Genomic DNA, 23,105 nt, shown 5'->3' on the forward strand with positions numbered 1-23,105 from the left:
TCATAAACGTGATTGTCAGAGCCTGCTGAAATGTTTTTCCACATTACAGCAATTGGGCCTTGCTTTCAGAAGCTCCCATGGACTTCAAGTAGCTATAACTGAAATTCAAGCCCAAAGAACCTACATAAACCTAAAATAAAGTATTTTAGTGAACTTCGCTTCATTTGGAAAAATAAAGGTGCTTTCCTCCTTGACTGTTTAAACTATGAAGAAAAAATTTTAAGTTTTCTCAGAGAGGAGGAATAGAGTACTGTTTATACCTCACATCGAGATAAAAAGTAGATCATTTTTCCACAGTGAAGTATTTTTCTGTTCAGCTTTTTAATTAGTCCATTTGTCATATTCTCTGCTGTAAGTTAAAAACAATTAAAACAATTATGTGCCCTATTCAATTGAGATCAAAGGTAGAAAGAAAGCAATCCTGGGGGGCAACTTACGATTAATGACAGCTTTGAAATAGATATAGAAACAATTAATATCTAAATGAACTGAAATTTGTGCAAGCATATCCAGTGCTTACATCTGCTTAAATTCCTGCCCTTTCACTGGAAAAGTGCCTTGTATGCGTACTTCAGTATCAGGAAGAAGAACTGACATGAGATATTGTCTTAAAAAAAGACTGATGAGATACCTCATAGAATATATTAATCCTGTCTCAAAGATCTTTGCAAAGTGGTTGACTGAATCATTACCATTTTTTGATATGTACAGTATTTGTAGAAAGATACCTGATGAGGACCTCTGATGGTTGTCCCAGCAACTTCTAAAGAAGAAAACATTACTTCAGGTACACCGTGGTTTGTGTGCTTAGGTACAAATGTGAAACCAGTGTCACGGGTTTTTTCTATGGGCATGTTTGCATGATTTGGGGGGTTTGTTTTGTCAACAGTAGTTAAGCTTGGTAAAGCTGAGGTCATGAGATCAACTCCATGAGCTTCAAATGAGTTAGGTTCCAATTTACTGAGGTTAACAGCACTGCCTCTGTGCTCCAGGTTGAAATTATGATCTTGAAGCATGTTTTCAGCTATACCAGAACAAGGAACTGTTGGTTTTTCCTGAGTGCTCTGCAAGAAAGCAGAGTCATTGTCTGTAGGTGGAAACTTGACATTAAATTTAGAAAGTGATTCTACAGAGTTGTTGTCCTCATCTTGGCCCACTCCTCTTGGTGTGATAGATGTGATGCATGATGCACCTCTATTTATATCCTTTATAACCCGAGGCTTGAAAAGCTCTTCTGCTTGTTCATCAGTTTTATCAGTACACTGTATTGGCATGGAAAACTGTATTTCTGTGAAGAAAGAATGAAGAAAACATTAAATAGTCCACTGAAGTATAGTTATTAAAGGTGTGGTGTTGGGGTACTTTTCCTGAGAGGTTTTTGATCTTCCTTCTTGGCTTTTAAACCTTTATTTTTTCTCTTTAAAATGATTTTGAGGCATAGCTCTCTTTCACAAACGTTAGCTCTTACACAAAAACTATCAGAACCGAAATAAAAGTAAATAATTCTGTTCTAATAATTCTATTTCTCTTTGATTTATGGCTATAAACGTTTTCATTTTATTGAAAATTATGTTGTCCCATACTCTTAACACATACTTGCATATATTTACTGAAGTGTTCTGGCAGAAATAGAAGCTGGAACCAAACCCATTTCACACAGTGTCAAGAACGTGCTAGGCGCCATGAGCATGATTTTAGAAGGTATTCAGGTACTAAACTCCCTTTGGTTTCCAAATTAGGTAAATATTTAAACTGAGTAACTATTGAGAAGTGGGACCATATTTTCCCTTTGTTTTGAGAATTCCCCCTTAGTTTTTGGCACTTTATTAACAAAAATGGTAATAATATACATGGTTACTCCTAATCAGGTGAGAGAATAACTTCCGTACATATTTATTGTATAGCAGCCTTCTGACATCACTCAGATATTGTGGTAATGTGGGCCACAGAAGTAACAGAAATCAAGCAGATAAAATCTATATCACGGATAGCTTTTCACACAGTTGAGTTAGGCACTTATTTAAGGAAAACAAATCCATTCTGAAATAAGTTGCCATGCACTCATCCCCAAAATTCCCACTCCCAAATAATAAAGTTTAGTAGTATACAATCAGAATATAACCATACAGTTCAGACATAGCAATTTGAAGCCACAAGCTACACATTAGCACTTCATGTAACAAAATTTCAGCAATGGTATAATCTAAATTAGAAGCAAGTGCTGAAATCAGCATCTTTTGCTTCAGCCGTCTAAGTTTGGCAGGTATTTTTTGAAATCACTTAAGAGTCTGATCCTACTCTTAAGAAAACAGGGAATACCTGCAGTAGCTTACATTATATTAAACCTAAGCATTAGCAGAACCAGACATTCAGGATCTCTTCCAGTTGCAACAAAAATCAAGCCTTTCTTTTGTTTTCAGGAAGTGTTGGATTAGGCTCTTGTCCCATTATAACAAAAGAGTATTCAAAAGTCTGCACAAGGAAGTCTAGAAAATAAGTCCTCTGACTCTCCTCAGTCCGGCAGTTTTCCTCTAACAGATATCTAGAGGAAATTCATAGAGACATTCATAACAGACATCTTTTGAACTGACAGCTAAATTGAAAGCAAGCAAGTGCTGTCATTCACACAGTATGATGGGATATCACATGTAGTGCCTGCCTCTCACTCCAAGGGACAAAACAATTACAAGAGCCATTGATGTGATGACTGTCTTTTATAGCATGTGATTTGGAGCATTCGTCATAGAATGCCAAAACTGGCGGTGCGTTTTCTTGGTGAAATACTGAGCACCATGTGAACAGACTTGAAAAAGGCAGATGGTAAACAGTGGAAGTACTTCTATGTATGTGTAATTTACACTATTTTCAAATATAAAGCAAAGCTTTCAAACAGTTGAATCACAATAAGAGCTTAAGTATGATATTACCAGTTTCAGGTTCTGGCTTTATCTTAAATTTACTCAGTTGGTCTGTTTGTTCTCTGGCTAGCATACATATTCGATGACACTCTTCTTTCATGTCCTGGAAAATAGTCTCCAGATTCTCCCTGGAAGATCAAAATTGTAAATTAAAGAGTCAATTAAAGAACCAATTCAGCTTGTTGTGACCTTTAATCTAGTCACACCCACAAACCAGAGAAGAACAATAGCGTAAGCTACTTTTCTTGGATACATTGTTCCTCAACATATGCATACATATTTTTGTTCTCCTCAGTAAAAGCAAGCACAAAGGGAAAATAAAATATTGTCAAAGAGCTGTTTAGTCCTATCACACACACATATATTCGAGCTTAGGGCCTGATCCTGCAAGGATGCCCCCCCCAAAATCCAGCCTTTAAATTTCTTTCAGTTCCCTCAGGTGTTTTGTGGAACAGCTTATCTTTCACAAGGGTACTATTTCCATCTCATTCTAAGGAAGATAAGATGCTGCTGCTGCAAACACTAATTGTTTTCCGTTGTTTTCTGTGTGCTTCAGACTTTGCAGGAAAAGGAACACACAAGCATTTGTTACTGCTCCTTCCTTCTCTGTCTACCTGGCATTTTGGAGAGGGGCTCATGAACTCATTCCTTCTCTGTTTTATACAATATCACATGACTTTCCTATTATTTTGAGGGATTTTTTTAATTATATCTTGTCCAGAGTATCACATGGACATCTGGTATTTAGTTATCTGCACTGACAATGGTAAAAACAGTTCTTCATGCTGGTGAGTTTTATTTGCCCAAAGGCACTACGTTATTCAGTTACTGATGCATCCATAAAATTCCATTGTGAAATTGTGATGAACTTGCTGAGTAATTTATATTTCTAAGCACAATATCATGGACTTTATAAAATGAACTTCAAGGATGAAAAAGTGAAGTGGTGACAAACTGGATTTGTGTTCTCTTTTGCATCTTTGTATCAAAAGGCCTCAAAAGGGATTTTTCTTTAATCCAGTGAATTGTTTTCCTTTTTACTGCTTCATATAGCTATCAGGAGTGTCATGAGCTGTGTTCTTACTTCTGCTGTGATTCTCTTTTTGAATACACACGTCTATTTGTATCTCATTTGAAAAAAAAATTACAGAAGGAGTTAAAGTTGCTACTGTTAACACTTGCATTCTGACCATTTTTCAGGTGTTTTGATAAATAAGAAATGAAAAAAGACTCTTTAACACAAGTTTCTAATTGGAGCTTTAAAATATACATATGATTAGATGAGTCAATCTTAATTTGCTAGACATTTGTGATACTATAATTTTACTAGTGTAAGATTATCAATAATCTTACCAGTCACATACCTCTTTCCAAGAAAACAGTAAAGTAAGGGAGCTATTTGAGAGGAAGGAGACAGAAGACAGGTAAAGGTTTTTCATTTTTTAGATATAAATCAGTAAAGACAACAAAGTCTTTATCACATCACAGTCTGATTTCCTCCCTTTCTTGTCATAAAGCAGTAGTGAGTCAGACTAAAGATCCACGTAGTTCACCTAGTCTATGTCTGAGAGTGGCCAAAAGCAGATGCCTAGGCAAGAGTATAAGACAGCAAGAATTTATGATACTTTTCCCTAATACTCTCCTAGCCTGACCTTAAAGAATCTTCTACTTGACTTAAGCAAAATTGTTAAAAGTGGTATTACTGTCTATCCTGTGAAAAATGCAAACTTAAGTCCTTGGTCAGTATTTTTCCCCAGAACACTGGCAGAAGAGGGAATACTTGCTTAGGAAATACACTGCTTTTAGTTCCTAGGTCAAAGCAAGGGGCTGTCTGGCTTCAGCTGACAGATAAACCGGGTTTCAAACTCTCTCATTTAGGATGGATCAGGCCAAGAATTATTTCTTCATGCTGACTATCAGACCTCCTCCTGGCAGTGCAGCAAGCTCCTCTGCTGTGCTGCCATCAGTTAATCCATTATGGTTGTATACTCCTGTTCTGAAGAGAGTTAATGCAAGGGAGCTAATGCTTACCCAAAACCCAGCATTAACGTCCACTGCAGTTTCCCACAGAGTTTAACCCCCTGCTGAACCAAGTGGCTATTTTTCTTCCTCCCAACTTATCTCTGTATACTTACAAAGCCCCAGCTATGATTCCACATAGTTGCTGGCTTCATTACCTTCCCCCACCAGCTCTTCGACCTCTGCTGCTTCCCTCCCCCCATTCCATTTTTTAAGGCAACGTGTAGAAAAAAGGGAAATAGCTGGTCTTATTTCATAGCAGAAAAGACAATTAGAAGCAATTTTAATAATGCTGCGGAAGTATTTACCTTTCAGGCATAGGAGAAATACCAGAGATCCCTAGAGATAATTCAGGCTTATCTGGAACAACTTTCTTACATTTCACCTTGAAGTAAAATATGAAAATATTGATCACAGCTTAGCATATTAATTTTGCTCTTCACCCTTTTATGAATAAAAATGTCACGGGATCCTTCACCTAGTCCTTCTGGAAGCTCTCAAAACATTCACAAAATGACAAAAGCAGTTTTTTACCGTTTGCGTGAATTACTATTTTTAGTTTAGCTTAGCAACTCAGTGTGGCATCCCCCTGCTCATATTCCCTTGAAAGGAAACTGGTTCTAAGAATATTGCTTGACTGCAAGTCTCTTTCAATCATGTATAAGGTAAGATTATGTATTGTGTATAAGCTTGTTAGTGAGGTATCCAGCTATTTTAGCTCTTAAAAATCAATTTATTCACTGAATTTTTCAATGAACACATCACAAGCTAGTATGTCAAGAGTTCTAGCAGGTTTTTAAATAAGTTATTAACTTTGACTACCACCTTGTGGTTCGCTCTAGTATTACAGTTTTAAACCTGCCAGGCATTAAGGGAAGTTTTTATAATAGCCAGTCATTAAGCTGCAGTTCCACCAGAACTACATTACCAGATGGCCTGGGTAGTTCATCTGTGCTCTAAATCAGACACAGAACTTGATCATATGTCTTCCAAACAGATGATTTCAATGATACATTGTTTATAATCACAGGCCCATAGCCTACAGGTTTGTCTTGCCTTGCACTAAAGTGCAACTGCAGCTCCTGTAGACACATTTGAGCTGCCTTATACCTAGAAACATGGGTTACAAATGCTTGCCACAGCAAGTTAAGCAATGCTTGGGAAATCTAATAAGTTATGTGTTGCTGTGCTCCTACCCTTACCTACATTCACTTTAAATTAGCTAACTAAAATATGTTTACATGGTTAGATTCACATCGGCAACTGCACTCTAGCTATCCCACAAGGACAGAACAGCACTCTGGATGCTATTCTGTAACAAAAATAGGGTGGCATAAAAGTGAAAAAAATCAACTCAGTCTTGGTGAAAACTTCCAACTGAAAGTTATAAAACAGAAATGCTAATCTGGAGTTTTCACAAATACTAAAATTTTAATGACATAACATAAAATAATTAACACACAAACCAACCAATATATATTTAATAGTTCGGTGTTCCCCATGTACTTTATATACTTTAACGATTTCCTAGTAATTATATAATGCTGAAATTTAGAATTAGTTTCTGAGAATAATTAGTATAAATGCGTTTGAAAGAAGTAATAATTTACAAATGTTTGTTTTTTTCATTTTATATCTACTTGGTTGCTTATCTTACCTCCCTTTTATATGTTGGCATCTGTATACCCTTTTGTGCTTCATTTAATTCTTTCAATTTGCTTTTCAGAGTTCTTATTTTATCTTCTTGGTCAGAAATAATAGATATAAGCTTCCTTTCCTTTTGATTGTTTTTGTCCTCAAGTTGCTTCAACTTCATGCTCTCACCTTCTAACTGTTCCTAAAAAACAATTTTAGAAACACCAGTACAATTAATAGAATTGAGGCTTGTGAAATATCACTATTCAGCAGTCTGGAATAAGCTAAATTAAACTTTTGCAACATAAGTAAGGGTCAATCTTATTTATTACATTATTAAACTGGTAGTAAAGACCTCCTACCACTACACATAGATGTAACTCATCATAGATAATTACTCAGAAGAACTGTATGTTCTGAATTTATGAAAGTCATATTAGTGTTTATAAAAAATAAATACACTCTCTTGGTTCACTTACTATATCATCTACATTAACATTTTATGTACAATATATTGTATGTACAATAAATAAAATAATATTTCATTAATTTCAATTTTAAACAATTTTGAAGAAGCTGATATTCTGCAGCTACCTTAATTTTCGAGCAGACCCAAGGACAGAATCATAGAATATCTCAAGCTGGAAGGGACCCACAAGGATCATCAAGTCCAATCCCCGCTCCTCGCAGGACTACCTAAAACTAAACCATATGACTAAGAGCGTCGTCCAGATGCTCCTTGAACTCTGACAGGCTTGGTGCCGTGATCACTTGCCTGGGGACCCTGATCCAGTGACCGACCACAGTCTCTGTGAAGAACCTTTTCCTAGTGTCCAATCTGAACTTCATTCCATTTCCTCTGTGTCCTATCGCTGGTCACCAGAGAGAGGAGATCAGCACCTCCCCCTCCACTGCCCCCCTTGAGGAAGGTGTAGACTGCAATGAGGTCACCCCTCAGCCTTCTCTTCTCCAAGCTGAACAGACTAAATGACCTCAGCCGCTCCTCATAAGTCTTGCTCTTGAAGCCTTTCACCATCTTGGTTGCTCTCCTCTGGACATACTCTAATAGTCGGATGTCCTTCTTATATTGAGGTGCCCAAAACTGCACGCAGTACTTGAGGTGGGGCTGCACCAGTGCAGTGTAGAGTGGGACAATCACTGCCTTCGACTGGCTACCTATGCTGTGCTTGATGCACTCCAGGACAAGGTTGGCCCTTTTGGCTGCCAGGGCACACTGTTGGTTCATATTCAACTTGCCATTTTCCTGAGTTTCAACTGTGACTCTGAATAGTAAACCTATGGTAGAGCTTCAATGCAACTCTGGACTTGGGTGGTATCTCAGGGATCCAGATTAAGCCTCTTCTGCACAGTGAGTTCAAAACATCGTCTAAAACTGGGATGTTTCTATCCCAGCAAAACTCCTTAACCCTAACCCTTCTTCCATGCTTTGCACTTCTGGCAGGTGGTGTGGAGAATACATGTATAGTCCTAGGACAGATCATGAAACACTTTCTATACTTTTCTAGTGTGGAATCTGTATAAGTCATGGTAGATAAGAATCCAGGGAAGCAGATGGAAAAAAAAAACCACAAACAGCAAAAGAGAAAAAAAAGGAGAAAGATTTTTTGATATAGTTCTGGAAAAAAAAACAACTAAAGATTTTAGGCTAAAGATCCCATACATCATCTTCTATAACTGATGCTACAGCAGCTAGATTTCATTTTCTCACATGACACAACAAGAACACTAGGAAGAATTACAGTACTGCGAGGCACAGAAAGTTCAAAGCAAGTTAAGGAAGTATCTGATGAATGAGAAAAGACAATCATATCTAGTGATGTGGGAAAAAAATAATTTATGTTAAGAGGAGATGGAGACATGCATAAAAGTATTCTTAACAGATCTGAAAATACTTTGAAGAAAGTTATAGCAGGGCCAGATGCTGAACATAATTTTATAACTATATACCTTTTCCACGTTCTTTAAAGACTACAAAGTCACAGTAGCTATAGTATGGGCAACTACTTTTTGCCATTCCAGGAATGGGAAGGCAGTGATATTCTATGGTGTGGGTTCAAAGCTTTCAAAAGCTTTCAGGTAACTGGGAGCACTGCAGTAACGGCCAGTAATTCTCTTCCATTTCTCCCACATTCTCCTGCAGGAAGTGGGGACAAGATTTAAGCAAGCAGTGAGAAAAGCCATGTAGGAACCAATGTGAGAAGAGCCATGCAACATGTTGCAATGAAGATGTATCAGTACATACTGATGTAAATCATCGTTCTTGTGCACCATCAGGATATCACACCAGGAAAAACACTGGAGAAACGATCTTTCAATAATACAGCCCTTCATAGCTCGATGATCTTACAGTTTCTATTACTGACTGAGTTTGGGTGTTTGCAACAAGGTGGTAACATTTATAAACTGGTTGAAGTTTATAAAGCTAGTGCCATGACAAGTATGTCACACAGGTCATACCTGCTCAGTTAAGTACTTGGCCACACAATTGATCTTTTAAGCACGCTGGTATTAGCAGCCAGCAAAGAGGTTACACCTGTATTATGAACAGATCAGTATCTTTTCTTCTGAAGAGGCTTTATAGGATCAGAGGGTAATTCAAGTTGAAAGGGACCTCAAGGGCTCTCTAGCTCCTAATCAAACGAGCGTTGGTTACAATGTCTGATTGGGTTTCTCAGTTTGGTCTTGAATTCCCCAAGGACAGAGACTGTATAACCTCTCCGGGCAACCTTTTTCAATGCCTGGTTGTCCTCATGGTGAAAAATTTTCCCTTATGTCCAGTCTGAACTTTTCATGTTTCAACTGTCCATTGTCTCTCATCCTCTTGCCAGGCACCACCATTAAGAACCTGGCTCCACCTGTCTGATAACCTCAACGTAGGTACTGGAAAGCTATTAGCTTCCCCTAAAGCCATCTCTTCTCCAGGCTGGACAAGTCCAGTTTCTGCAGCTTCTTCTCATGGGGTATGTACTCAAGTCCCCAGCTATCTCAGTGGGGTCTCTGCTGAACTCACTCTAGTTTATCAATGGCTTTCCTGTACTGGAGGTCCCCAAACTGAATGTAGTATTCTAGATGCAGTCCAATGAATGCTGAATAGATGGAGATATTTGCTGCCCTGTGTGTGCTAGCTGTGCTCCTGTTAATACAGCCCAGGAAGCTGTTGCCCTTCTTTTCTGCCAAGACACACTGCTGGCTCATGTTCAGCTTGCTGTCTAACAAGACTCCCAGCTCCTTTCCAGCAGAGCTGCTCCACAGCCAGTCAGTCCCCAGACTGTACTGCTGCAAAGGCAGGTCCTTTTATATTTCCCTGAAGTGTGCTACAATGGCCTGTTCCGGTGGCTTCCTAGAATAAACACACTGTCAGATGGTTTCAAGGAAAAATACTCTTCAACTGATGAACTACTATAAGTGGTCTCAAGGAATATTAACCACAAAATCTTCTTTATTATTGGGTAGAGACAGCTTAAATAGATGAAGCAAGAAGGAAAAAAGGCTATCGATACCAGAATTTCTTATATCAGGTAGCAGGGCCTGACTAATCCTACTGCATGCATCATACGAGCAGCAAAGAGCAGCTAAATGCATAAAATTGTCAGCTAGCATAAAATCATGAAGTATAGCTTTCTTTGCATCACAGATAGGAATCAAAGTGACACCAGAGAGGCTGGTATTGACTGGAACATGCAACTCTACAAGACTGCTGCAGTAGCTGCTCCTAAGTTATGTAAGTCATTTTAGCACCATAATTTTGAGCACAAAAATGACTACCATACATCTGCCATTCCTCTGCTTATGTCCTGCACAAAAAAAGACCTAAACATTTATTGCAGGATGAACGGGTTTGTATACCATATGCATCATTCATTCCTGACACACAGTTTCCTCCTTTTTTTTCATGGTACAAGAAATTATCATCAACAAACTCCACATGGTGTTTAATAGTGAGGTTCTTGACCCAGGAAAATATGAACAAGAGCATATTTTCTTGTTGCAGGTATTGATCTTAACTTCATGTTTTATGGAGTTCACAAGGATTCTGATGTCTGACTGTACTAAAAACAGCAAGCAGAACAAGCTTTACTTGAACTTGTCTAATCTCGCTTACTGAGGTCTTCTGTTTGCTGGGCGGCTTTGGCTCTGAAACAGTAACTGGATCCACATTCTTCATAGTTAATAAAGTTTAGCCAGGCTGTACTCAAAAACAGGCAGCAATTTAGGTCCCTTTGGTATCCTCAAGCAGGGGACTGAAAAAATCTGATAATCTTGTATATAGTTTGGTACTGGCCACCAAGCCAATCTGGTCCACTCACCTCTTTCAGTGAAGATGAATGTGAACAAAAAAAAACCCCAAAACATTTTATGACACACTGGCAATAGAATTTGACAACAACAGGTAAAATACACAAGTATGGCCACCTACTAGAAAACACAGAAAAGCTAACCTCTCTCTCATTTTAAACCTCTGAAATTCAAGCTCTAACCACACACCTATTACAATCAATACAGGATTTCTATTAACTTTACTGGAGGACAGAATACAGTCCACTGAGAAATCCCATTGGACTTAGCAAAAGACAGTTTCAATAGATACCAATAAACCCAGGCACCCCCAGCCACAGGAGAGACTCTGAGTTTCAATAAAGGACAGGAAGAAACAGCAACATTTTAACTTAAAGACTATAATAATTATTATCTGGAACTGTACATTTTGCAAGCCTGAAATTTTTGGTGGAGAAGTAGAATAAAGCAGTTAATGCAGTAGGGGACAATGGCTGTAGACATAATTTATTTGGTTTAGAACAGAATGTGGATAGAAAATGATTAGAAAAATACAGGCTTTCAAACAGAATATTTGAGCTTCTGAAAGCCAATACTTTATTGAATTAGATACAAGACAACTACACTGGGTCAGCGACAGGATGATGGATTTTTGGTCTAACAGATGTCAAAATAAGATGTCTAGGGAAGAGTACAAGAAAACAGGAGGCATTAATGATACATTCTTTAATAAATTTCCAGACCTTGTTAGTAATAGTTTCTATGTATTTATTAACTCTCAATAGATTTCTCTTCCATGAAGTTGTCCAATTCTCCCTTGAAGCAGTTCCACTGGTTGACTACCTATCCTGTGAAGAATCAGCTCCTTTTGCCTTTTTTATTTTTTTAACATGGCATTTTTTTTTTTCACTTTTACTTCATTTATTCAGAAAGACACAGAAGTGGGAACTCTTAGATTAACTTGATGTGGTCCTGGTGATTTGCTACTGTTCATTTTCCCCAGCTTGCTCCATACATTCATTCCACACAGTTTACCTTTTTATCCATCATATATCAAAAGTTCTACATTTTGAAAGTGCAAAAATTGGTTCAGTCAAACATGTTTTCCTCAAGCTCCATGCTCTCAACGCTTAAGAGTAAGAGAGCTACTCGATTCCTAATAACAGGAACATAGAGCAGGCTGGGTCAACCTGACTTTGCATGGGTTTAGATATCTAGTGATCCCCTCTGAAAAGACCTTATCTGTATAGCACTGTGCCTGGGTTTAAATGCAGACAGACTGTATAGTTGATAGCTGATTCTGCATGGAGTTATATCAGAAATATTTCTGTTCATGCAAAATCCAGATGAACTACCTATTGCTGAGAGGTAATGGCAATAACTGACTACACAAAAAAATGCAGATAAAGACAAATAACTTACATTCCATTAAGAAAACAGCCCCTGAAATAATGATTCCAGCTTCTCATGTATTGCCTGTAATCTTCTGTATAGATCACATAATTTCTCAGTGTTTCCCCATGAGAACAGCAGATAACACAGCTTCCTTTCTCCTACCCGTTATATGACTACGTTACTTAAAACTATAGTCCTTGAGCAAGCATTCAGAAAGAAGAGTATTGTTTCTGAATCAGAAACAAGTATTAGACTTGGTCAGGTCTCCACGTGCAACTGTAAGACCTAATTTTTATCCAACTCAAGAAAGAAAAATGCAAAAATATGCAAAGATGTTCCATCAAAGAATTAACCCTTCAGCTCTGTTGTACTCCAAATAAATGCAAAGATTAGGAAAGAAATGACATCTTGTGATTACAGATTCTAGTGTAGAGAAATTACATAAAGACTTTTTTTAAACAAAAAAGGAGTGTACATAAATGTTTAGTAATAGTACATTTAAAATGTTGGCAAAGGCTTAGTCTCACATAAGATTCCTGCAAGATAATTAAGCAAGCATCAGTAATCCAATGAAATGATTTTAAAATTATCATTTCTGGTAAAAAAATGCATTTCTGTGAATTTAGCATAATTGATTTGTTTACAGCTCGGATTTAGGAAACAAATTCTGAAATTAATTCTTTTTAAATCCAATGCCTGATTTCGTAAAAGGGTCTTTTTATGACCCTTAAAGGGTCCCTGCTATGGAGATTCACACCCAAAAATAAGAGATTTTATGTTACAAGACAGTTCTCAAAAAACACAGTAGCATGACTTAGGATAAGAACAATGGAACTTTGTGCATCTCTGTCACTGTCTTTGGCTCAATATGCAAAATCCATTCAAGGTATTTCCCATCTATTCCGCACTATTGCTTTACTCTCATTCCTGTTACGCTGTAGTGAAAATCTCAGTGTTACTTCAGCAAAGAGGGGCAGAAGAGACATCATATTAAAACTGGCTATTTAAAAAACCACACAAATCCTCAGTGTCTCCAGAGCAACGGATAGATCACTTTCCACTCCATCACTTTTTTGAGTGCAGATTTTCCATTTCTTGCAAAAATACACAGACTGGTTGCAATGTGAAAAGCTCTTGTGAGAGAAAGAGAAAGCCCCTTCTTGACCACTGGTTTTGACAGGTTAAGAAATAAATAAGCAAGTAAGTTCCTACTTTATGATCAAAACTATTCTAGGGAGCTCGATGGCCAAACAGCAATTGCACTGGGAAGGATCAAAGACAGATGCTTAATTCACCTAAGTAGACTGCAGTGGCACAACACTCATGCGCTTCAGATGAGGATCTTGTATTAGAAGAAGTGCAGTTCAAAGGCATCAGTAAAAATCTCGCTTATCTCTTTAGGTTCTCATAGTATAATCACAGCACAAATGTGATCTTATGTTAAACATACTGTAGGTGACCATACCTTTAAGAGTTTTTCTCTTTGCTTTGCCATGTTCAGTTTTTCAGCAAGCTGGCTGAAAGATAAGTTGGAGGTTTCAATGTCTTCATGCATCAGAATGTAGGGATGCGCATTGCCTTAAAAAAAAAAGCAGCTGATTTTCTGTCACTGCATTTTTCCCCATCCAGTACAAGTAAAATTAAAAGACGCTAGGCTTATATTAACTTCTTTATTTTCTTTGAACAATGCTTCAAATTAAAAAAGCAAGAGAAGCCCAATTCTGTGCTTAGAGACAATACAAGACTAAACCAACAATAAAGAATGTACATGTACTTTTAAAAATAAAAGCCAACCACTGTGCTAGTATTTATGAAAACCAGGAGTGTTAGGCTAGTGTGAATAAATATTTAATGAGCATGGCAGATTAACACATGGTTACTTTGACTCTTTTCTCTTATTTGTGTAATACAGTCAAACAGTGGAAAATTATCCATCAATGACTATTTGATCTGAAAGAGAATTACCTGCATATAAAGCTTTGGTTATCCAATAAGATTAGCATTACAAGACTCATCTAACATAAAAGACATACAACCATAGCACTCATATCTAGAACACTTGAGCTAACTTATTAACAGATAATTGTAAAACTAATATCTAACACATTTTGGGTTTAGTTCTAGTGAATGATTTGAACCCATATTTTCCTAACTTATATGGCTTCAGTGTAAGCAGGTTCTACATCTGAAGAAAATCTCACCATTTCTGAAGAGGATAAAGAGAGACCTCAGAAGTATTGCATTTAGAAATAGATTTTGAAAATGGCACATTTGTGTTAACTCTCACATTCACAGAAAAGTATGACACCGCTTTGAGAGATGTATATTGTAAAAACTGAAGCAATGAAGTCAGAACTATTCATCAATGCAACACAGCGTAAAAAGAAATAACGTGCAAACTGGAGTACGTACCTCTATTAGCATTCAGAGCAGCTAACTGCGATTTCAGTTTTGCAATAATGCTGTTTTGAAGCTCTATCTTTTCCTGCTGTTCACATATTTGCTGCATGTAGTTTTCTGTCTGCAAATATAATTTAATTACCATTAATCTTATTCTGTTTTGACTAGGGGTCTCCGATTTGGCATATAAAAAGCAGCTTTGATTTTTAGAGATAATTGTAGTTGTGGACCTCTGCGTGAAAACCCAACTACAGTTACCTTTGACAAGTCCCTATTTTCGAGACTGTCCTGATTAGAAAAGGTATTACAGGAAATAAATCCCGATTTTCAGTAACTATTTCAACTGCGGCAGTTGTAAAGGACAAGATAACTTTTAAGTACAGGATTCTTCATTCATAGCCATAGAACACATCAGGTTTAAAATTAGAATTTTAGTATTCTGCAGAATGCTGGTCAGTTAGTTTATCTATAGAAAGATGTAATTTCTTCCCCATATTTTCTAATGAATAAATGATATAAATATAGGCTTTCAAACGATGGATTTTAAATGGAAAACAACATTGCTTATTCCATACAACACATGTTTTGTAAATAATGCCTATGAACAGAGTTTTTCCTGTTCCTTTGAATGCAGTAGACTTGTTTTCTAGCCTAGAAAATGGGAGGGGGGAGGGAAGCAAGGAAGCAGCCCATTCTTCATCTAGGCATACTCCATCTCATGCTATAAACAGGCCATACATAGCCTAATAAGACTGCTCACATTTCACCAAAGTGTATAGATGTTGTTAGACAGCCAGTTAATTGAACAAATGGCCAAGTGGCAGGAAGATGCTAATATTCAAAAACTATTATTTCATTAGCACATGCCTAATGTTGCAGATACAGCAGTGCTAAAAACAAGCAAGAAAACTTGTGAAGCCCCAGCAAGGAAACTTACAGGAATGCACTGAATTTTTCTGAAATTAAGAATATGTCTATTACTGAACAGGTCATGACCTGGAACAAGACTAGGCATTGTTTTTGCGTTCATTCATAGTTTATCCATACTGCTATCTAATTCTTAAATCTCAGTCATGTTTAAATTCCACACCCCCCTACTGCCCAACGTGTTTGTCTGTAAAGCAGGCAGGAAAAAATCTACAACCAAAATTTATTTTAAAAGGCCAGGTAGTAGTTGTACTATGAGAGCTTATTAAAAAAAAAAAGTGATCAAAGAGCAGTACACTCCAGCAGCTAGAAGAGACCTCATGAAGCAGAAAAATCACTGAGAACCAAATTGAAAATGTACAACAGCAATGTCTTGTCAACACTTCTGTACAGAGCACAGACATGACAGCTAAAACAGACAGAAGAGAAGATGCTTTTGACAGCCAGTGTGCACAAATTATTCCTTGAGTCAGATGGCAGCAACAAGTTACCAACTAGAAGATCTGCATGACAACCAACCATCCATCTGTATCAAACACCATCTGGCCGAGATGACTCTGGCTTCTGTGTGCTTGACATGGCTCCCAGCTCTAGAGACTGGCAAAACAAGTGGCCTATCGGTAACTTAAGTAGTAAACTGTTAACAACAGAATGGTGGACAATCCAACAATGTGTGAAGGCCACCCAACGAACACAGGAAGTTACTAGAGTAATGCACTGTACAAAGGTCATTCAAAAACCAGGAGTTTGTTAAAAAACTGAAAAACAACACAAACAAAAAACCCCCAACTAATTATAGTATCAACTCTTCTTGACAAAATACTTTTGTTTTGTTTTGAAGTAATGAAATCCAACTACTAGAAGTTTGATTAGGACAAAGCTTTGAACTGGTAGCAATTCTTTATGAAAGGCTTTCAGTTTTAATTTCTGAACCAGAGAAAATGCAGAGAGAAATCTTGCAAGCATTTAGTTCACTTAACACTGATGATCTCACACACACCTCTGGTTTTCTTCCATAGACTTTAGAAGGGCTACCTGACCTTGTACTTGACGTCTTGTTTCTTGGGCAGAAGTTTCTTTCATGTACTGTTAGATGACTCAGGAGTATTAATATGAGTTGTTTTCCTTCAAATAATTAATTGTTCATCATAAGAGACAGAATTTAAAAGATTCCCAAACATTCCCAAATGTGTTGCCTTTCATTAAGTTAGTTGCAATTTCAGCACAAGAAGTACTGACACGCTACTTGTGCTTATTAAGAGCAGAAAACGCTACAGATTTGCACCAGCACTGCTGCAACAGACTAGGAATGGAGATAGACTGCACAGTGGATGATAACACATGTGACTGACTTGATACCTGTTCTGCAGTGCCTTGGCTAGATAATTTTGCCATGCAAGGGGATGGCAAGATTGTGCCCAGGTATCAGAATATTCTCTAGTAAATTTTTCCCTGCTCCCAGTTCTACTAATGCTTCCATAACTTGACACCGAGTATGGTTCATCTGCCCCTGAACAAAGTCCCAGCCTACCAGTCCTATGAAGTGTCAGAAAGTCTTGTAGCATCAAAAACATTCAAGTCTTCCTATAACAGAGGTTCCATTGCTGGACAGAATACACATGATAAAATTAGTATGACAAAGCCCAAAACTGATAGCTTTGCAATATGCTGGCATATACGATGAAAAGTCTTAAAAGAGTTTTAGCTGAAGTAATGTATTCTACAACAGATGAAGTAAAAATTCAAAGGTGCTCCTTACTGGTCAGAATGCCTCCAGAATCTTTCTGTTACTTCATAATTAAAGAATAATTGTACAGATGATTATTTTTTAAAAAACAATACTTATTCTAATAATTTTAAGGCAAGTTTGCTGTAAATGTTTCAACACACAAACTCTGTTGTCCTAATAGCTTCCACAGTGCTTAACATATTAAGAGTCTTTGACCTTTACATCAAGTAAACTAGTAATTCATATGGCATATCTTCCTATTAACATAAAAATGATTTAATTTAAGCTGTTTACATTAGTAACTTTAAAAGTAATCTTTTAATAAAACAAATCACATTTCAAAAAGTACTTCATTAAAGCTAGGTAAATTTTATATACATTTCTGCTGTTTACATTAAAAGACTTCATTAATCCTCCAAAACAGACCACTTTTCTCACCTTTAAAACTACAAAAAAAGCCAAAGGTCAAAAACCTGCAACCCACCTACTACATTCACAACCTAATGAGTTACTCTGCAGTTTACTGGCCTGATTTCATAACAGCAATTTCCAACTTTAACAGATGCACTAAAGTGCGCATAGCTAAAGTGAAACTGAAATCTGCATGTACCACAGTCCTCCATGGGAAGGATGGCTTTAAAGATACAATTCAGAGCCCAACACATACTTTTTGCTGTAGCTCTTTCACAGCATGGTCCCTATCCATGCATGCTTGTCGATAGGCTTCATAAGCTTTGTTAAGCTGCTCTCCAATGTTTTTGTCCATAATTCCCAATGTTGTTTCATCACTGGAAAGATGGTCAAGTTAACAGACCTGGAAAGTAATCAGAAGGAAAAAGAGAGAATGCTAAGAAACAGAAGTATGTAACTAAAAAAATATATAACATCACTTGTATTAATATCAAATTCAAGTAATATGTTTAAGCATTAACTCACATAATAGTTTGAACTATAGCTCTGCTCACCTCAACATTTAATTTTATGTCCAGGGATAGGTTTAAACACAAGCCAAATAAAAGCAGGTTAACTCTGAATCTAATTCTGGATGTACAGAATGTGTAAATGTACATTGAGGACTGAGACTCAAAATTCATGCAGATCACCAGTTACTTGATTTTAGAACATTTCCAACAGTTCAACATTTACTCAATTGTGAAATAATAGCATTAAAAACCAAACCAAACCAAACCTCAGCTTTTGGCATTAAGCAATAAAAAGATAAAAGCTCAATAACATTTGAAAATGGTAACACTACAAGGTGAATTAAAACATCTTTAATCTAAAAATCAGTAATACCAACCAGTAAGAATTAGCAAGACTCAGACCTTTTCACACAATACTATCAACTTTTTACACTTTGTGAACATTTTCAATAACAATTCCTGAAACTACAGCTCATGAACTTTGACATGTAAGACTAAAACACTATTACATGTCACAGACTTCAATTTCAAGACAGAGTGAACTCTGCAAACACAGGTCCTTTCCTTCTATAGTAATATATGACATGAATTTTAAGATCGACATTTATCATAATCCAAGTACACTAGAGCACAGGTCAGTGAAGTCTCAAAAAAAACCAACCCCCAAAATACCACCATTAAGAAAAAAAAAAAAAATCAGTAATTCACATCTCCTCTCCTGATACTTAAAGCATGGCTACTTCACAGTACACAGTATAGACAGCCACTACTATCTCTCACTATCTTCTGGGATTATGCATAAACCACAGATACTACTAAAGAAAGTGGTGCAGTCAGAAGAGGATAAGCCAAGCAAGAAGGGTACGAGGATAACTTATCTTGGACCCTGGTCAAAATTGTAAGGATTGCAGCTTGAAGCTTTTGTTCATGTTTTGTTGCTCTTGAATATCTTCCATATCATAGAGCCTGAATACAGAAATGTGGTTTAACTTTCCTAGAAGATGGAACAGACTACTGTATGGATGTCACATCTTTTTGTTCTGCAAACTTTATTTTAATGACCTCTGCGTATTGCAAAAGCAATTGATCCCAACTCCGGCATGGCTGTACTTTAGAAGTGGCAAAGTGAATTCTTTAACAGCTTGAAATCATTTAGAGATCCTTTGACATAACAAGTATTACTGAAATCCAAGTTTATAAGTTTTGTGGAAAACGCATACATTGTTTCATATGAAAGGTTGTTTTGTTTTTTTTTTTCCCCCGTACTCCAGTTCAGTAGTTTATAATCTCAGGTCCACGCATACTGTCTCAAAGCATTGTCAGTATCACAGGCTACTTCATCCACCCCCTTCCTCCCTCAAAGCGTACCCCTCCGTTAACTGGAATATTCATTCTGATACCTGGGGCACATCTTCAAATAAATGGGTAGGCTTTTTTTCAGTTTCAAATGAAGGACTGTTTTATGTAGTTCAATGAATAAAATCAGCTATTACAGCTGACTGCAAGGGCAGGTACTAAACTGCAGAAGGGTACTGTTATGGCTGAAAGTGATTGAAAGCGCGCTCCCACTTTCTTTAAAAACTTGCAGAGTTTGCACTGATGTTGATTTTGTACTTTTCTGGAATTCTCTAGAGAAACTTGTAACAATTTACCTAGTAAATGGCCTGTACATATAAAAGGTAACTTCAAAAAATGAGTGCAATGGGATTTAACAGACTATGTTCAGCTTCTAATAGAGGGAATGGGGTTCAGCTTCATGACTCACAGTTCATAGAAAATGAAGGCATTAACTTAATTCATGCAAATTCAAAATCTCAATTTGAAAAATAGTATTTAAAATTTACACCTAACTTCCAGCCTTTTATTTACTGATGGATTGAGACTGGGAGCATTAACAAAGAGTGCTAGTCTTATCTGGACTGCTGGTACCAAAAGTAATTGATCCAACAGGCAGAACTGTAGCACTGCACCTTATTTTCTACTTGGTAGGAAAAAATAAGGAGAATGGTAGCTAATTTACCGGTAGTCCCTAAAATCCAGACTACATGCAGTAAGAAAGGGGCAATAAAAGTCATTACTAGTGACACTAAGACTGTAACTAGAATTGGTCCTTTATTCCCCCACACCCTAGACACTCATTTCTGCTTCCACCTCACCCCTCCCTTTCTTCCAGCACAGGCAGCCTTACTGTAAACCGTATCAGCAAACCAATCCAGTTTAAAACTAAATGCTAAAGGTATTTTTGCTGTGTTAGTTTTAATGCAGATCAGCTCCGCAGCTCACTTCAAATGGCATGATAACACAAGGAAGCCAGCACAGGAGCAGAAAACATCAGCAAAATGCAGACAGAACTCCTGTGTTCAATGGCAGCATTGGCTTCGAAACTGTAACTTGAAGTCACGGTTATGTAACTGTGATGTAAGTCTGCCCTGCCACAGAAAAGGATACTCCTGCCTTCCCCCATCTCTGGCCATGCATTTTTACCACTTACTTGTACCAATATTAGCATTTCTATGCTACACAGTTGAGTATGCCAAAGTAGCTCCCTACTTCCTCAAAAAAGCAACAAACAAACTCCCTAAAAAACAACCCAAAATTAAAACTGGAGCTAGCTCACTGCAAGGCTGCTGGAGCACTACTAAAGGAGGCAGTGGGAACATGAGACTAGCCGTGGGCAGGACTGCAGCAGTCTAGATTTAGATTGGATTAAACTACTCTGTAGTCACACCCTGAATTGCCTGCTGCTGGAATAAATAACTGCTTCTTATGTTATCTATCTCATATCCAGAACTCCTTGCAGTTAGAAAAACTGGCTCTTTTTCCTGCTTCTCCTCCATAGGCATCAATATTTATCAGGGAATTTGCCAACTGCTCCTTGTCATTTACTTTTCTCCCTACATCCAGTTACGAGGAAAAAACAGCCAAAATAACCCTAAAATAAAAAAAAAAAACACCCCAACTCTCCCCAAAAATATCCCCACTGTTTTAATCAGATTTAGTTATGCTGTATCCATACTGCAACTGGGACATATTAAGTCCAAAGCTGACAAGCCTGATCTTTAGAAACTGACATTCTAGATATTCATAAAGACTTTCACAACGATTAACAGTGATATGTAGTCAGAACAGATACAAAAAACTGTATTTACTCTAACAGGGACACAATTAGAGAAAGAAATTAGCTCCAGAGTTTGTCTGATGAGGGGGTCCTGCAACTGTGAGTACCTGTGAGTGTTGTGTCGCCAGAGCTATGGCAATGAGAACCAGAATTTCATCTTTGAGTAAAGACTTGAACGCTGGAAAACAACTGAGTATAGCAAATGTTGTAAGACAAACTTTTAAGTAAACAAACCCAATGAAACCTGCAGATGCTCTTAAAATACTTGCTTCAAATGAGAAATATTTTGCCGATATAGGTGGGGAATAAAAAAGCAGCAGTAATATGAATTTTCTATGAGTCAAATGCCAAAAAAGCCCAAACACAAAGATCAGCAACATACTGCTCTGTACATCCCGAAATCCCAGCTCCACGGATCACTAAGGTAGCACATTTTGAGTTTTCATAGTGCCTCAGGAAACACCTTAAATTCTGAAAAAAAATAAAGTTTTAGCTATCATGTGTATATACACATCCATTATAATACACATGCCTACCTCTCATAGCTTCATATGAGAACATAGATGCCATCCAGAAGCAAGTACTTCTCTGTATATTTCTGCTTTCAAAGGGCTTCTTCAGTGGAAATATTTTGTAAGTTACACTGCCAGCATCTTGGGAACTGGAAACCTGTTAAGGTAATCATTTGTGAGAGACTGAGCTCACCGCACTTTCGTTTTGTGGTTTTGTTTGTTTGTGTTTTTTTTGGTCTGATGGACAAAATTCCTGCTTTGCCCGACTGCGGGAAGAGTCGGGCAAACCTAGCAGGAGCCTCTAATGCCACACCAGCGTTACAGCTCGGAGCGCAGACAGCCCCTCTGCGCTCAGGGAAAGATATGGTGATCACTGCAGAGCTGGGGTTTTACAGCCCCCCCGCGCTGTCACTGTCGGCGGAGACGGCACACTTCCTCCTGCTCCTCCGCTCGCCGCTGCGGGCGATCGCCACCCGCGAGCGAGCCCGCTGCCCCCACTCTCGCGGCCCTCCCGGAGCGGCGGAGGCGGTGGCACCCGCCCCGGCCCATCCGCAGGCACCGAGAGCGCCTTCGCACGCAAACTACGCGCCCCCTGCCCTGCTCCCGAAGCCGGGCAAAGCGCAGCCGGAGGGAGGGCCGGCGTCCCCAGGAGCGGGTGGCGGAAGTGCGACGGGGCGCGGGCAGGGGCGGCCGGGGAGCCCGCCGCCGGGCGCCACGGCCCGCACCGCAGCGCCCTGGGCCGAGCGCCCGCCGCTCCCCGCGGAAGGGCGCGGAGCGGTTTTAAAAGCCACTCAGACTTACGAGCGCCTCACGGTGCCCACGGCCGCTCCCGGCCCAGGGCGCTCGCTCCTGCCTGAGCACCTTAACCCAGGAACCAGAACCGACTTCCTGTCGTGCCTCTCCCCGCCCCGTGACGGGGCCCGGCAGCGGCGGGCAGGGGCAGCGCCGGGCGCCGTGGCCAGGCGGGGGCAACGCCGGGCTGGCAGCCCAGGCACAGCGCCTTCCCCGCCGCCGCCCGCCGCCGCGGCAGCGCAAAGCTGGCCTCGCCGGGCCGCGCAAGGCTGAGCGCCTTTCGGCTGTCCTCCGTCTGTCTTGCCGTGCCCTTTCTGGCTGGCTGCAGCCAGGCACCCGCCTCGAGCAGGGTTTGTGCTGCTCCTGGCTGCCACAGGCCCCTTCCTGTTTCAGTCCTTCCACGATTCAGCGTGATTTGTAAATAACAGTACTTGTATTTGT

At 38.7% G+C, this 23,105-nt stretch overlaps 1 protein-coding gene across 2 annotated transcripts in view; it reads right to left on the bottom strand.

Moving 5' to 3' along the window:
• TANK (TRAF family member associated NFKB activator) overlaps positions 1-22,757 on the bottom strand; it is a 28,246-nt gene extending 5,489 nt beyond the window's left edge. For both annotated transcript variants that reach the window (XM_068408065.1, XM_068408064.1), the window contains exons 1-9: positions 22,674-22,757; positions 21,897-22,029; positions 17,987-18,133; positions 14,676-14,784; positions 13,729-13,841; positions 6,595-6,774; positions 5,246-5,322; positions 2,928-3,046; positions 729-1,288 (exon numbers count right to left, since the gene is read on the bottom strand). In XM_068408065.1, coding sequence (XP_068264166.1) covers positions 729-1,288; positions 2,928-3,046; positions 5,246-5,322; positions 6,595-6,774; positions 13,729-13,841; positions 14,676-14,784; positions 17,987-18,085 — 1,257 coding nt within the window. In that variant the 5' untranslated portion in view covers positions 18,086-18,133; positions 21,897-22,029; positions 22,674-22,757. The remainder of the gene's footprint in view (positions 1-728; positions 1,289-2,927; positions 3,047-5,245; positions 5,323-6,594; positions 6,775-13,728; positions 13,842-14,675; positions 14,785-17,986; positions 18,134-21,896; positions 22,030-22,673) is intronic.
• Between the last annotated feature and the right edge of the window lie 348 nt (positions 22,758-23,105).

This window comes from Nyctibius grandis, chromosome 9, assembly GCF_013368605.1.
Source record: "Nyctibius grandis isolate bNycGra1 chromosome 9, bNycGra1.pri, whole genome shotgun sequence".
Classification (NCBI taxonomy): domain Eukaryota; kingdom Metazoa; phylum Chordata; class Aves; order Nyctibiiformes; family Nyctibiidae; genus Nyctibius; species Nyctibius grandis.